The 15,177-nt window shown below is 32.8% G+C and overlaps 1 protein-coding gene across 2 annotated transcripts in view; it reads right to left on the reverse strand.

The window, feature by feature from the left end:
* The window catches only part of LOC107437193 (SEC14-like protein 2), a 45,453-nt gene continuing 30,276 nt past the window's right edge, over positions 1-15,177 (reverse strand). For both annotated transcript variants that reach the window (XM_016049110.5, XM_016049109.5), the window contains exons 9-14: positions 11,985-12,065; positions 10,213-10,299; positions 9,190-9,272; positions 5,095-5,315; positions 3,501-3,631; positions 1-161 (exon numbers count right to left, since the gene is read on the reverse strand). In XM_016049110.5, the coding sequence (XP_015904596.1) occupies positions 82-161; positions 3,501-3,631; positions 5,095-5,315; positions 9,190-9,272; positions 10,213-10,299; positions 11,985-12,065 (683 nt within the window). In that variant the 3' untranslated portion in view covers positions 1-81. The remainder of the gene's footprint in view (positions 162-3,500; positions 3,632-5,094; positions 5,316-9,189; positions 9,273-10,212; positions 10,300-11,984; positions 12,066-15,177) is intronic.

A 15,177-nucleotide genomic window follows, 5' to 3' on the forward strand; every position in this document is an offset into this window, starting at 1 on the left:
AATGTTCATCATTCAAATCTTTATTAAATACATGAGTAAATAGTCTTGTAGATAGATGATTCATAAACGATGAGAATGAAGTCAAGAATCAAGAGCCATGATTCGAACCATGAGGCGCCTGGAGGTGAACCAGCTGGAACAATTGATGAAACGATAAATGTCTGTAATGAAAGAAGAAAAACAATGCTATAAAATAAACTAAAAAATATCTCTTACATTATCCACGTCAATTATCAAATGGCTGTTTAACCTTTTTGAAGTTAAATATTTACCCTCAACCACCACAATAAACAAATCACATTTTATTCTTTGTAAACAGAGTAGATGTCTCAAGGTTTTGCGATTTCCCGACTCTTCACACTTTTCCCCTATCTGATACCATGGTTTCGACAAATCTTTCCCACGCAAATAAATACCAACTTCTTACTGAAACATACATGGAGAAGAAAGATTTGCCAAAACAATAATAAACAGAAAATGGTAAAATGTGAAGAGTTATAGTTTGTCGACGGTAAGAGCTTCATCCGCCACAAAGTCTGAGACAGTCTTCTGCTATGGAAACAAGAATAGCGCATTTCAGGGAGAGTAGCTTCTCTTCTCTCTAACGCAATAGACCGGAGAAAAGGATTTCCTTTCTCTAGCCGACCAAAGCCAAAACGTATCCTTAACAGTCACCCACACCCCTACTTTAAATAGTTATATCTCGTTACCATAGTCACCGCCACGGGTCCAGAAGAATGGCTGGGGGAGTTCTTACTTCAGACAAATTATATATTATCACGTAGACGCTTATTTGATTTTACAGAGAGTATAGTCTAATATTAAAGAAGAATATTGTTCACTTAAATTGATAGGATTCGGATGCATGAAAGCTCAAAATAAAATTTTGCAAGCTGAGTTTAAGTGTACTACCTAATCTTCTTCTTTAAAACTAGGGGGGGATAGGCAGTATCTTACATAATGTGATCATCTATCGAAAGTTATTATTACCGACCAATTTAACAATTCTGTTAAAAGTTGAACCCCTAATTCTGTTCAAAGTTAACAATTCTATTAATTTTAAAAATTTCAGAAAGTCACTACTACTGGAAAAAAAAATTCGGACATATGTTGGAGGGTATGATATAGGAGCACAATATGATAACAAAATGATCATAAGTCCGTTTTTGGTACTATTTTTTTAACTTTAGTGATCGAACACTTAATTATCCATTTAATATACAACTTGTTCCATAATGTACCCCTAATATATATTTTTAGGATCCTTTCTGAAATAAAAAATTATGCATATTAGGGTATGAAATTCATAATAATTATTAGGGAAAGTGGGAATGAGAACATCAAATTCTATTTGATTTCCAGATGCTACGGAAATGAGTTGAAACGTGATAAAAAGAAACCCTTCCTAGTTCCATCTGGCAAACAAATGGTTTTGACAGAGTTTGATAGCCTTTTTTTACACATTTAAATATTAATATGTGATCATAATGTGCATATTTTTTAGACATATTTTAGACAATTATTCTTAAAATACACCTTAAGGGCGGTTATTACATATATCCCTATATATCAAGTCTCATTGTATATTACAAATTATAGAGTAACTTTTGAACAACCAACTAAGTCGTCATGATGTGGAGTGTTTTTCGTACTTTAACCTTCAGTCCCTTAGCTCTTGTGACTGGAGGCATGAACTCGAGATGTATGCGACTTCTCTCTATGTCAATATTTCAAGGAAGGCCATTTCATCTTCCTGCAGGATAACTGATCCATTCACGTATCGAGACTTACACTGTCAGAGTTTGACGAAATAAGTGTTCAAAAACTGGACAGTCTTTCTCAGAGCCCCGAACATCATTTGGGATAAAATAGAATGCAGATTATGTAATCAAGCAAATCTACCGTCCTATGAGACAGTACTCACTTCAGCTATGTTCGATGTCCGGTAGTCAATTCATTTGGCCGCCAAATAAAAACTACTAGAAAGTCTGACGTGTGCATCAATGCAAAAGGGACGGCCAGCTTCATATTCAGGACTTTTCGAGTCCGTTCCACGAATACGTTTCCAGATACTCTTGGCCAAGAATAAAGAACAACTTCGGCTCCATACTCCGTTGCAAGTTAAGAAAAGACCACAGCGGTATGGATGGTGTTTTCTACACTAGGGAAAGCTGCAAGCTCGGTACCGCCTAAATTTCCGGGTTACTGTTTCCGTTGTATTTTAAAGCCATTTGGCATCATTGTGTTTTGAGATTCTTGCAAACAATGTATTTGTTTACTTATTACTTGTGTTTATAATGATAACAATGCTTGTGTTTGCAATGCTAAAAGTGTTAACACTAACGTAAGATGGTGCACAGCGTGCAACAAGAGCGAACAGTAATAAACTTATGGAAAGAGGCCAAATCAAGACTGCCAAAAAAGCGAGTTATTCAAAATCTAGCAACCACGTCACCCTTTTTAACAATATATCTCTAAATAACTAAAACAAATTTTCACTTCAAACTCACCAGAATTACATAATAACATTAATATCTTATGAAATACGGCAGATTTGAGCTCAGTAATTATTTAATTTATTTCTTTTATAGAAAACAAAATTATCCGTTCGAAAATATCGCCTCGCAGAATAACATGTGGTAAGCAGTTGCAAACTTTCTAGCCGGAACTAGAGCAGGGATACAGTTCGAGATTGTTATTGTTTACATTTCTACTGAAAACACCATCCTTAGGATTTAAGTAATCATCCGTGACTGCATCTTGTTCCGTTTTATTTAGCTATCAAATTATATAAGTATGCTTTCAAAAGTATATAAAAGTTTTTAACAGTTAAACTCGTCGGACATAAATTTAATTCATGCTATTTTTCATAAGCAAAAAGAAGGCGACGTTTCAAGAGATGGCGATGTTGATATTCGTTCGCGATTGAAACTCTGGCATCCATTTAGCATGCACTTAGATGCAAACAGACTCTCTCCATAGGGAGAACGGTATTTTCTTAGCTTGCAACAGAGTACAAAAGCAAAATTTAGTATTCTTTCTGAAATATTTTTAATTACCTTAAAAAGGGTTTCATGGTTTTACTTTCTATATAAATGTGCAAGTTCCAAAAGAAATGTGCCACAGAAATTCCACAGAAATTTAATTCATGCTTTTTTTCATAAGCAAATAGAAAGTGTCTTAGATGCAAACAGGCTCTCTCCATAGGGATAACGGTATTTTCTTAACTTGCAACATAGAACAAAAGCAAAATTTAGTATTCCTTCTGAAATATTTTTAATTACCTTAAAAAGGGTTTCATGGTTTTACTTTCTATATAAATGTGCAAGTACCACAGAAATGTGAGTAAATTTCAGTGCTTCATTTCAAACATTTTGTCTTAAATTACAAGTTAGAGAGTTGAACCTGAAAAGTCTATAGTATGGAAATAACATGCAATGATAACTTCAATTACGAGCAATCCAGTTAAACGTAATTTAATTGCAATTGCTAATACTTACATAGTCCTGGTTTTGGAGCGATATTGGTATCGTTTATGGGTGACATATGGGTCTGAACTCGCATCACTGGACTCACCTTCAAGGTATGGCAGTGCTCCTCCGTCTCGTCCATTGTGAGTTCGTCTGTTTCACTGCAAAAGTGACGCGTACATAAATTATTGAACTAAAAGAGGAAGATTTGTTTAAAGTTGCATAAATTAAAACTCAAAAAAGTTAAGTTAAAAGTTACATGCTCGCTCCGTTGCTTTTAATGCAAGTTGATTCTAGTTAATGTATTTCGGAACAAAGGAGAAAAAAAAAACAATATTAATAACAACAATGTATAAAGAAAATCAATAATAATAGAAAATTATAAAGAAAAAAGAAAAAAAATAGCTTTTAAGAGAAAGGTTTAGGTTCGTTAATAGACAGATTTCGCACTGACACGTCATATTCTGCACAAGATGAGCTCTCAGTATAGCCACTTTTAAATAGTTCCGGAGCTCATCTCGTGATTGCGAGACATTTCGTAAACATGCGGAATGCTACATCAAAGTGCATACCTTTCCATCATTAAGTACTTATAAACTAAATAATTATTACATCATTTCCAGCATTAAGCTGTTTTAGATTAGGAAATTGGGTCGTAAGAGCTTCGTAAGAGTCAGAAAGCAAGATCAAAAAAAAATTATTTCCTCTAACAGAAATTAACATCTCAATTTAGCATGGTAAATTAAGGATGGATAGGATTTTTCATTTTTTCTAAGTTACCTTTCGAGTATTCGGTAAAATGATAATACAATAGCAGAGTTAATTGATAAATTGATCATGCTATAGGAGTTGTAAGGCAAAATTAATGGTCATCTCTGTGCGCAGGGCGACTTAATATGACAATTATCTGCTAATCATCAGCCAATTGACACTTTTCTCGTCGTTTTAAGCCTTAAATTTTTCCTAATAATAATAAAAAAAAAATCAAATAATAACAAAGAATAATATTAAGGAGAAATGATCGCTAAATTTTATTGGTAATTAATATTAAATAAGGGTTAAATAAATAATACACAGGTAAATACCATTATTCTAATGATAGTCAGTTATCTGGATATATTATTAAAAATCATGTGATTTTTCTGTCCGATGAGAACACGAGAAACAGTAAAACAACAATTCTCATTTGAAAATAGATATAGAGATACATTGAACAAATTCTAAACTATCATAAGGAAATATTCATTCTAAAAAAAAAATAAAGAAATAAATAACAATCTTAAAAAATATTTTCAAAGAGCATGAAAACCTTACAGTTTCCTCTATAATTCTGTAAATGGAATAGGCACATCAAGGTAATGTGATTTCCCCACACTCAGTCTGCCGTGGGGAAATAGCAGAAAGAAGTTTTTCTGCTATCATGGTAACGGAGAGGTGAAAAGTATAGAGAGTGTGGAAATCACGTAACCTCGAGACGCTTATTCTATTTACAAAGACTATAGCTGTGTTACGTAACCTTTCTATAAAAAATACGATCTATGCGTCGTTTATGATTCCTCCTCACAATCAATTTCATTAAATTCATTCGTGAAAAAAAATCAAATTAAATAAATTGTATACTAACTTAGAAAAAATAGTTATGTTTCTGTAATATATTGACATCTGTATGCTCCCTCTCTCTGTTCTAACTTCGACTCGGATGGTTGTATTTGGTTTGCTAACCATGACTGGATGGTTATACACACTTCGAGGTCTCAGGCATACGTCTATGACTCCAGGATCACTCGGATTCAAAAAAGGCAGATGGCAGAGATAATATTTCTCTGGAACTTTTCTCCCTAGAGGCTGTCATTAAATAATATTCGTTCAAATGATTTTAACATAAAATATACATTTCTCATATTCCGAAAATAATGTGTAAGAGAATATAATATTTATAACTAGTTAAATAATTCTTCACGGAGAATAATTAGGTGGTAAACTACATAGATCTAATCTCAAAAATGGTTAAATGACAGCTGCAAACGTTAATGGGAGACTGAGCATATCTCAAATTTTAATGTTGAACAATCTAAAACAATGAGTGAACTTTATTTAAAATTACCACCATATCATACTTTCATATACGTTTTAAAACGTGTAGTTAATTCTATAAGCTTATAACGAAAAAAGCTTAAGCCTAACTCACGTGCATTCACACCATATGTGAATTATTTTCGATGTCGAAAACACCAATAGTGGCTCGCTTTGGATATTGTCAGTAAATAGCTTAAAATTGACGACGAAGTGACGTGATTCTGTTTTTTCCTTTCACGCTGCTGTAAGAGCCATTACATTATGACCACCCTGCTAATAACATGTAGGACCACCTTTAGTCCTCAAAACTGCTAGCGTGGTATTGATTCCACAAGGTACTGATAGGTAGTCTGAGATATCTGGTACCAAGCGCTCACCAACTGGTCCTGCAATTCCCTCACATTGCAAGGGGGTAGCGTGGAGGCACGAATTTGGTTTTCCAAGTAGGACCACAAATGCTCTATTGGATTAAGGTCAGGTGAATTTGGCCAAGACATGACTTGAAAGTCACTGGAATGTTCCTCGACGATTCGACCCTTATGACATTGTGCATTATCCTGTTGGTAAACACCATTCCCCGCAGGAAAAACTTTTGCCATGAATGGGTGAACCTGATCTGCACCTATGTTCAAGTAGCTTACAGACGTCAGGGATTGTTCTATGAGGAGTATGAGTCCTAATGTGCCCCATGAAGACATTGTTCCTGGGCGAGAAACCATGAAATCCTGGGCGAGCCCATTGTTATGGATAGAGGGTGATCACAATGTAATGGCTCTTCGGTGTATCTACTGAAACGATAATTTCGTGTTAAGCAATGTATGCATGTCTTTAATTGCGTAAAAAAAATAATTATGTTTTAATTTTTAAACGTGTGCCAGTTGCATTAAAGGATTTTATAATATTTCGCTTCTTTCCTGTTAAGCTTAATTTTAATTCATATTTATGCTTTGTAATGTGTCGTGAAAATAATTTTATTAACTCTTATGTATATCACATCTTGCAGTTATTCCAGTGTAACTGCATTCCTAAAAAGGATACTTTACATCAAAAGTAGTGAAATTCTTGGTGCTTCACAGTAGTATTGGTGTAATGTAGTTACGACCATTTTTAGTGTTAAGATACACTAAACTGAATGTCCAAAACCGAATATTTAAAGCTTGTATCCCTTAAGTTATATTTAGGAGACGATCCGCCAACAAGCTTTGTTATTAAATTAAATAAATTCTGCATTTTCACTTAGAATCTCGCACGTTGGTTCTACGCAAGCTTGGTAGAGAATCAGGATTGTTTTACAGGAGCTGCGCTGTGCAGAACTAACTTACGCGAACGAGTGGAAGACTAAATCTCCTTGTTCATAACGAATATTAGTTATTAAAGGGGAAAATGTGTTATTCAAATCATCATTAAACCAAAAAATTATCTCAATGTTGCTGCGATGTTGTTAAAAAAATAACAAAGGAGACCTCATGTTCGTACTCAGAAGTATAGCCGAATGGATTAAAGGAATTAGGCATATGGTGCTATTACATTGTAAGTTAGGCCCGGGATAGCCTGGTTGGAACTGCGCTGAACTCCTGTTCGTGAGAACGGGAGTTCGAATCCAGCCGACCGAAGACATAGTAAAGAGTAAATGGTGCAGGCTAAATCTGTAGGGTCAATATGTCCTCCATGACCCAATAACAAATTGACAAACCTCTGGGGGTACTGAATTGGAGATTGATCGTTCTCTGGTTCAGGTCAAAATTATGATCTGTGGATGAATGAATGAGTCCTACCCTATAAACGGGTGTTACGTGTGGGTGTGGCCGAATTCAAATTCTTAGCCATAGAAAGCGCCACTGGAAAAAAAGAACAGTCGCACAACTTGCCTTAATGACCTACGACAAAACAAAAACAAGGTAAGTTCAATTCTTTTAATTGAATTGAGTGCGGGCAACAATGTAATTTTAAATAGGCTAGCATAATTCGACAGTTTGAATTTGCAGTCGTTTAATTTTATTTAACTTTCGCTGACACTCTGGGTATCAAGACAAACCTAGTTATTGCACCACGTACCTCAATAGAGATGTCCACGTTCAAGCCAGGTATGGTGTAAATAATTTCCCTAATTTTTGATATTCAGTTACATTAAAATTTATAATAACGAAACAATATCCATAAGAAAGAAAGTAAATTTTTACCATACAATTTAAAGTACACCGTACAGAATTTTCGTGCATCTGAACTCCAGAAATGGTGACAACTACTTTACACCAAAATAGTGTTCTACGACACCAAAACCCAAGGACAGTTCCTGGTGCTGCGAAACACCTCTTTTACATTACTTGGCGTAAAGGTAGCCGCAGCCATTATTTGTTATTCAGGCCAACACTGAAATTTACTATTACAATAAGATATGATACACATAAGAATCAGTAAAGTTATTTTTACGAGACAATATAAGGTATGAACCAGTAATTTCGGTTCCATACACTCTATATTTTTAGTTAGTTATATTAGATAAATTTTATTTGTATGTTTACTGACAATACATATTTTCAGAGCCGCAATGGCTAAGAAGATAGAGTGCTCGCCTTCCAATGAGGCGAACCGGGTTCGAATCCCAGTCGATACGAATTCCGCATCCGGCTTGCACCGACCACAGTGTTAACGTGAAATATCCTCAGTGGTAAGACGGATCATGGGTTAGAGCCCCCTTGCAGTCAGGCTAACCGTGGGAGGTTCTCGTGGTATTCCTCTCCATGTAATGCAAATGCGGGTTAGCTCTATCAAAAAATCCTCTACGAAGGCAAATTTCTCCCAATACTCGGTCCAGGAGTTCCCTTGTCTTCTGGATTGGGTTCAATTATAAAAAATAAAGTACATATTTTCAGAGCAGCTATGGCTCAGGGGATAGAGCATTCGCCTTCCAATGAGGTGAACCTGGTTCAAATCCCAGCGATGGCTGGTAGATACGAATTCCACTTGCAAAGACCACAGGGCTGAGATGAAATATCCTTAGTGGTAGACGAATCATGAGTTAGAGTCCCCTTGCCGTCAGGCTAACCGAGGAAGGTTCTCGTGGTATTCCTCTACATGTAACGTAAATGTGGGTTAGCTCCATCAAAAAGAAGACAAATTTCCCCAATATTTGTTCCAGCAGTTCCCTTGTCTTGTGGATTGGGCTCAAAATTACACGGCTGCATAGTTGAATATTAGTAGTCGTAACCCAAAACCCAAGCAATTGGATCGGATGTTCAACGAAGATTACAGAAATAAAAATATGTATTTTCATGTGCATTTGAATCAATTTATGGCTTGATTAAAAAAAACATTTTGTTTTTTTAAAAAAGCACATTTTTAGTAATATATCTGCACTAATTCCTTCAAACAATTGTTATTTTGTCAATTTTATATAATTTTTGGCTTGATGACTACAGTTCTGTACTTCTAAATGGATTTAGTTTCCCTCAGCACCAAAAATGACAGCAAAACATCAAACTATTCACTGTGTACATACATTAGTTCTTAAAACAAAATAAAATAAGTCAGTAAATCAAACAAACGCGTAACAAAGGGAATAGTTAGGCAAATTCGAATTAGACTTAACAGAAAAGGGAGAAATTAAGTATTAAAAAATTATTTTATACAGTTTACAGCTTACCTTAAAATCCGTTCTTTGACCGCCTAGAAAATCAGGAAGAACATCTTCATCGATGTACTTTAAAAGTACTTCTGCAGTTGAATCTGAATAAGACATAAGTGACCAATTAAAGAGTTCAGACAACTGATAATCATTATAAAAGTAATAATCATTTTTTATACGTCTGAATATGAGAGAAAATTTATTTGATAATGGAAAAACTTCGTTATGTTCAAAAATTATTAAAGTTAAAAAAGTTTATATGTTTAGAGCACTCACTCATTTTCAAAACCAACCAAACATGAATGATAAAAACTAAGCGGATTTGAAAGAAGGAAAACGAGAAGTTATCGACGAAAATAAAATGGAAAATAAAATAAAGATGAAAACAAAATAATACGAAAAACTGTGGTTACCAAAGGAAACAACTGTGATCGAAAGAGGTAAAGTTCACAAAATTAATTTTAATGTTGCGAGTGTTGAAAAATTATTAAAGTTAAAAAAGTTTATATGTTTAGAGTACTCACTCATTTTCAAGACCAACCAAACATGAATGATAAAAACTAGACAGATTTGAAAGAAGGAAAACGAGAAGTTATCGACGAAAATAAAAATGGAAAATAAAATAAAGATGAAAACAAAATAATAAGAAAAACTGTGGTCACCAAAGGAAGCAACTGTGGTCGAAAGAAGTAAAGTTCACAAAATTAATTTTAGTGTTGTGAACGTTGAAATCTTCGTTAATATGAATAAAACAAGATTCCAAAACATCAAAATGAGCAGATGGGTCAGAAGTGAGAAAATTTTGACCCCAACAAAGTAAGATGCGTAATGTCTCTCCGCTTTCTCCCACCAAATTTTTCCATTATCAAATATATCTTCCGGCTTTAGGTCATTGGGACTATTCACTTTAGTATAATAAATTATTTTTGATTCTGAAAACTCTGATAGAAATTCTTTAAAGAGACGAGAATATGTAATGAGATCTTAAAAAAGTAATAGAAAATAATGAACACATTTATCATTGAATCTATATATTTGTACCTCTCGATAGAACTTGCGTCTTTTGAATGAGACTCATCCTCATGACAGGTTTAAACAAGTTGAATACGGCGTCAAAATAAGGTGGTGCTAAAAGGAAATAAATATTATTATTTTTTTTTAAAAAAAGGCAAGTAGTACTATCTGTCATCATAGCATTTCTAAGCTGCTCAATTTATAATATCACAAATGGTGACAAAGGGTGTTTTAGAAACTAAGCCATAATCACACCCATTCAAAAGTTTTTATGCTAAATATATGTTACGGTGAATGACCGATATCAAGAGAATGTCGACTTTCACCGGTGAATGTCGACAATCACATAGTCGCTTTGGTGAATGTCCGAAATATTTGTTATATCCGATTTGATATTAAATCATTCGTAGAGATTCATATTTCTCTGAATACATACTAATGAGTAGTATTAAATAAAATCAACAAGTCTGCGGTGTAGATTTGACGTGACCTTAAAGTTGACTTTAAGTAAACAAGATACTGAAATTTTACACGAATTTCAAGATAATTAACATGCCTTCCTAGACAGGTAAGAAATTTACAGAAAAAATGGTCTTAAGTATAGCAAAAACAAAATCAATTTACAAATCTATGGTTCAACTTTTATATAGTATGGGCTCTAAACTTTGAGGCCCGTACCTGTGTAATTGAGTACGGAAATAGTTAAGGGGGAGCTGTAGCTTTTTAAAAAACTTTGATGTGTCTAATAGTTAACCTGAAGTTAACGCCCTCATCTTTTTTTTCTTTTGGAGAGGGGGGGATAATTACAACTAGTTAGTTTGTATTCACCGAAATATCTACTTTTGTATTTCACTGTTCGCACAAATAGATTTTGACGCTCAAAATTTTAACAAAATAACCTTATTTCGAAGATTTTTGTGTAAGTTCTGACTATCGATGCAAAGGTCTAGTGTGAAAGAATTTATATCTTAGTAGTTAGAGTGTGGAAGCAATAGAGCACAACACAAGGGTCATCATTTCACAAAAAGTATTAACACATGTAAATAAATGTGTTTTTATCAGGATTTCAGACCTATCAAAACGTAGAGGGAAAAAAATTCTAGCAAATAAAAAAACATGTGTCTAGTAGTTATATATAAAGAATGTCGAAAATTTCCGACAACATCAAACATGCCAAGTATGATAATGATTTGCTCAATTTTTTTTATTATAAAAACTGGCTCTTAAGCTTAGGAATGCAGAATATGTCATAAAATAAGAAGTAATAAATGAAAAGTAATTTTACAATATGTAAAAATGAGCCACTGTGGCTCAGGGATAGAGCGTTCACCTTCAATGAGGTGAACCGGGTACGAATCTCAGAGATGTCTGGTTGATTCGAATTTTGCAGCCGGCTCTCACCGACGACGTTGCAGACGTAAAATATTCCTCTCAATATAACGCAAATGCGGATTAGTCCAATCAAAACAAACTTTTTCCTAATACTTTATCAAGGAGTTCCCTCATCTTCTGGATTAGTGTCAAAATGAAAAGGATACGTAATTGAACACCGGTAGTCTTAAACTCAAAAACTGCGTCTGCTCTGTTCTTCTGCTCTTATAAAATCATGCCGTTGGTCTCGAAATTGTGGAGCCTTAACCTCCTTGATCCCTTTGGCTGACAGCTGGCTTTTGCAGGAATACTTACCTTTTTTTAATATAGATAAAGAAATATTTAATTAAATTGTATCTACATAGAACTACTTCATTTTTTCAATTTTCTTTTGTAATTTAACACAATATACGTATGTTTATATTTACCATTAATGAAAAACACTGATCCCCATATTTCTGGATAAAACTCTTGGGCTATATGAACTAAATCAACTCCTGTTTCATAGACTTAAAATAGAGTAAAAATAATATGGATTAGTGTCATTAAAAGTGTAAATTATACAATTCAATGAAAATAAGTTTTAAAAATCTTAATATTAAAGAATTTCAAATAAAAAAAAGTTTAATTTCATAAATTAAATAGGGGGGTTAAGCCCCCTGTCCACTGACGCTCACCAACCCCGATGATAGCTTCGCAATAATTGTTCCTTCTCGGCACAAAGCAGTTGAAATTATTCAACTAAACATATATGTACTAAAAAGAACATTTTGTGCCACCACATCCCACGTCAAAATATTTCACTTATGATTGGAGAGAGTGGGGTCAATTGTAACAGGGTACGCTTGTAATAGAGCAAAAATTTCGAGTGTCGGGTTCTAGGTGGCGTTCAAGGTGTATTCAATAAATCTACGTGTACACCCCTGCTGGCAACCATTTTTATGAACTTTTGAAAGAGTTACATCACAAAAGATATTTTCATGCTACGTAAGTACTTTTTTTGGTATTAGAATATTATATTGTAACAAAGTAATTTTGTTAAAACAAATAAAAATTATTAACCGAATATGTAAGTGGACACCTTAATTAACATTTCAAAAAAAAAGATTAGTTTTGTTAATTAACTAGCATTGTTTTTAACAAATGAAGCTGAAATGGCGTCTTGGGGACGATTGTAACAATAAGTAAAGGGACGATTGTAACAGCTGAAAATAAATAATCTTATGTTTACAAACCATTACTTAACTCTTTAAGAGCCACCAATAGTTTCCTATATCATTTATATTATGTTGCATGTGCATTATGTTATTTGTCACCTTTCAAGGCATAAATTAAAATTTTTAATCCCTTAAAGTTAAAAGTTTAATAGGTCTCTGCTCATTATTATTTTTACTCCTAAAATACCACTTCTATTTTGATCAATAAAAAAATATATCACAACTATGATAATATGTATAATTAACTATGTTTTAGTTGAATTTATGAGCTGTTACAATTGACCCCGTAAATGGGGACAATTGTAACAAGTGCACGACTGTCAAAAATTGTTATTAACTAATATAATAACATTTAAAATAAGGTATTTATTTTTTTTTTTAGTAGAGGATACTACTATACTCGTCTGTCAATTAATACTAATAATATATTGGATTTTTTGTTAGTTAAAAATAGTTAAGTAAAAAATGTTACAATTGACCTCACTCTCCCCTACTATTAAGATCTAGAAGTAGAATTAATCATTTTTCGAAATCTAACTGTATATATAACATTTATAATGAAATGTTATAAATGTTTATAATGAAATGAAATGTTATTTTACATTTATAATGATTTTACATTTATAATGAACATTTATAATGAAATGTTATTGTAACAAATTTGGCGCGTTCACTACTGTAATTTAATATTTTTGCTTACCAAGCGGACGGATATATTTTAAATACGACGTTTGCACTCTTCACTTAGTGCATGAAGCTAAATCAGTTAAGTTCTAAATCATTAAACGAATCTCTGTAACCGTAATTCATATTAGTAAATTAATGTAATTTGTACCAAAAATAATAATTGTAAAATGGTTAATAAGATCGGATTAAACATCCTTATCTTAAAATGTAACGGAGAACTACGTTATTCTAATAATAATAATAATAATAGCAATCTCTTAAACTCTTAATTTAGAAAGTAAACAAAATTAAAAACGTAATAATCACAGTACAGTAAATAACTTTAAATTAGGTGCAAAAATATTTGGGTGGATCCTAGAATAGCCCAACCTTTGGCGATTTTCTGAAATCTCGCCAAACTAGGTTTCACTGTTGTTGGGTATATGTTTTGTCGAGAGGTATGTAAGAGAAATGTCAGAGTAAAGGTAAGTTTTTTTTTTTATTATTAAAAATATTTCAATAAACTTGTAATAATTTAAGGGGACAGTGAAGTAAAATTCTTTCAAAAATTTGATTTTTTGAATTTGACATCATCTATTAGCCTATACTTTTCTGATTAAGAAAATATATAGGTTTGCTAATTTTCATAAATTTAAAGTGCTTTAAAAGCAATAAAACAAAAGTAAACAAAAGTGCCACGCCCACATTTCAAGGTTTCGTTTTCTGTTTACTTTAGAATGCTACTGTTTTTTATGTTTTTTTACATTCTGCCTTGCGCCTAGAAACGAAATAAAGAAAGAAGCTCTTTTGTGGATCGTTAGTGACGGAATCTAACTTATTTATTGATTTATTGAAATTACATGCATTTGCTGACTTGTGTGCTCAATATAGGCTTATAAGTCATTGTCAAGTAGAAAATACTGATAGAACAATTCAGAGAAAGACATCACAAAGAATACATCCAGGGTTACGGTGGGATTCGAACCCACTACCTCGAGATAAAAGAAGTTATGGTGCTGGAGAGCTTTAAATTTATGAATAATTTTTAACTATATGTTTTTTTACCTTTAAATCTGTTTTTCTCAAAACATTATTTTTTGTTACTTAGGTACATATATCTCTTGTTCTATACAATTTAAAAAGATAAAACTTGGTAGGCTTATACATCATTGAATGTTTTATACAGTAAACCTCAAATTTAGTTAAAAATTTAAACATTTTGAAATCTGGAGTAAAATTTAATTGCCGAAAATCAGCAAAAATTGGTATTTTGAAACAGTCAATTTTTTATTCTGCAAAAAATTTTGCATTTTAGTCTAATTTTAGGTATACTGTATACTCTAGGCTATATATTGTGTGTATAATTTTTTTCAGACAATTATATTGAGTAGTTGTAGTTTTATATGTACCTTACTGATGACATAATTTGAAAATTTAACAAAAAATTTGCCTATAAATTGTATGAATAAAAATTATTGTCTAACTTAATTTGTATATTTTACTGCAGAAATACATTAAAAAAAACCTAACAAATAAATATTAAAAATTTTAGAAACCTATCATTAAAATTAAATTTTTTGTAGCAGTTATTGCAAAAGTCACTTCACGCCGCATTTTCGTTCAGCGAGATGTTCAATGTCCCCTTAAATTCTTTTTTAATAATAAAAAAAGCAATGTTGATCCAAGTAATAATCGCCAATTTGGTGAGATTTCAAAACGTTGCCAAGGGGTGGGCTAT

Source organism: Parasteatoda tepidariorum, chromosome 1, assembly GCF_982258835.1.
Source record: "Parasteatoda tepidariorum strain Cologne lab strain chromosome 1, Ptep-v5.0, whole genome shotgun sequence".
NCBI lineage: Eukaryota > Metazoa > Arthropoda > Arachnida > Araneae > Theridiidae > Parasteatoda > Parasteatoda tepidariorum.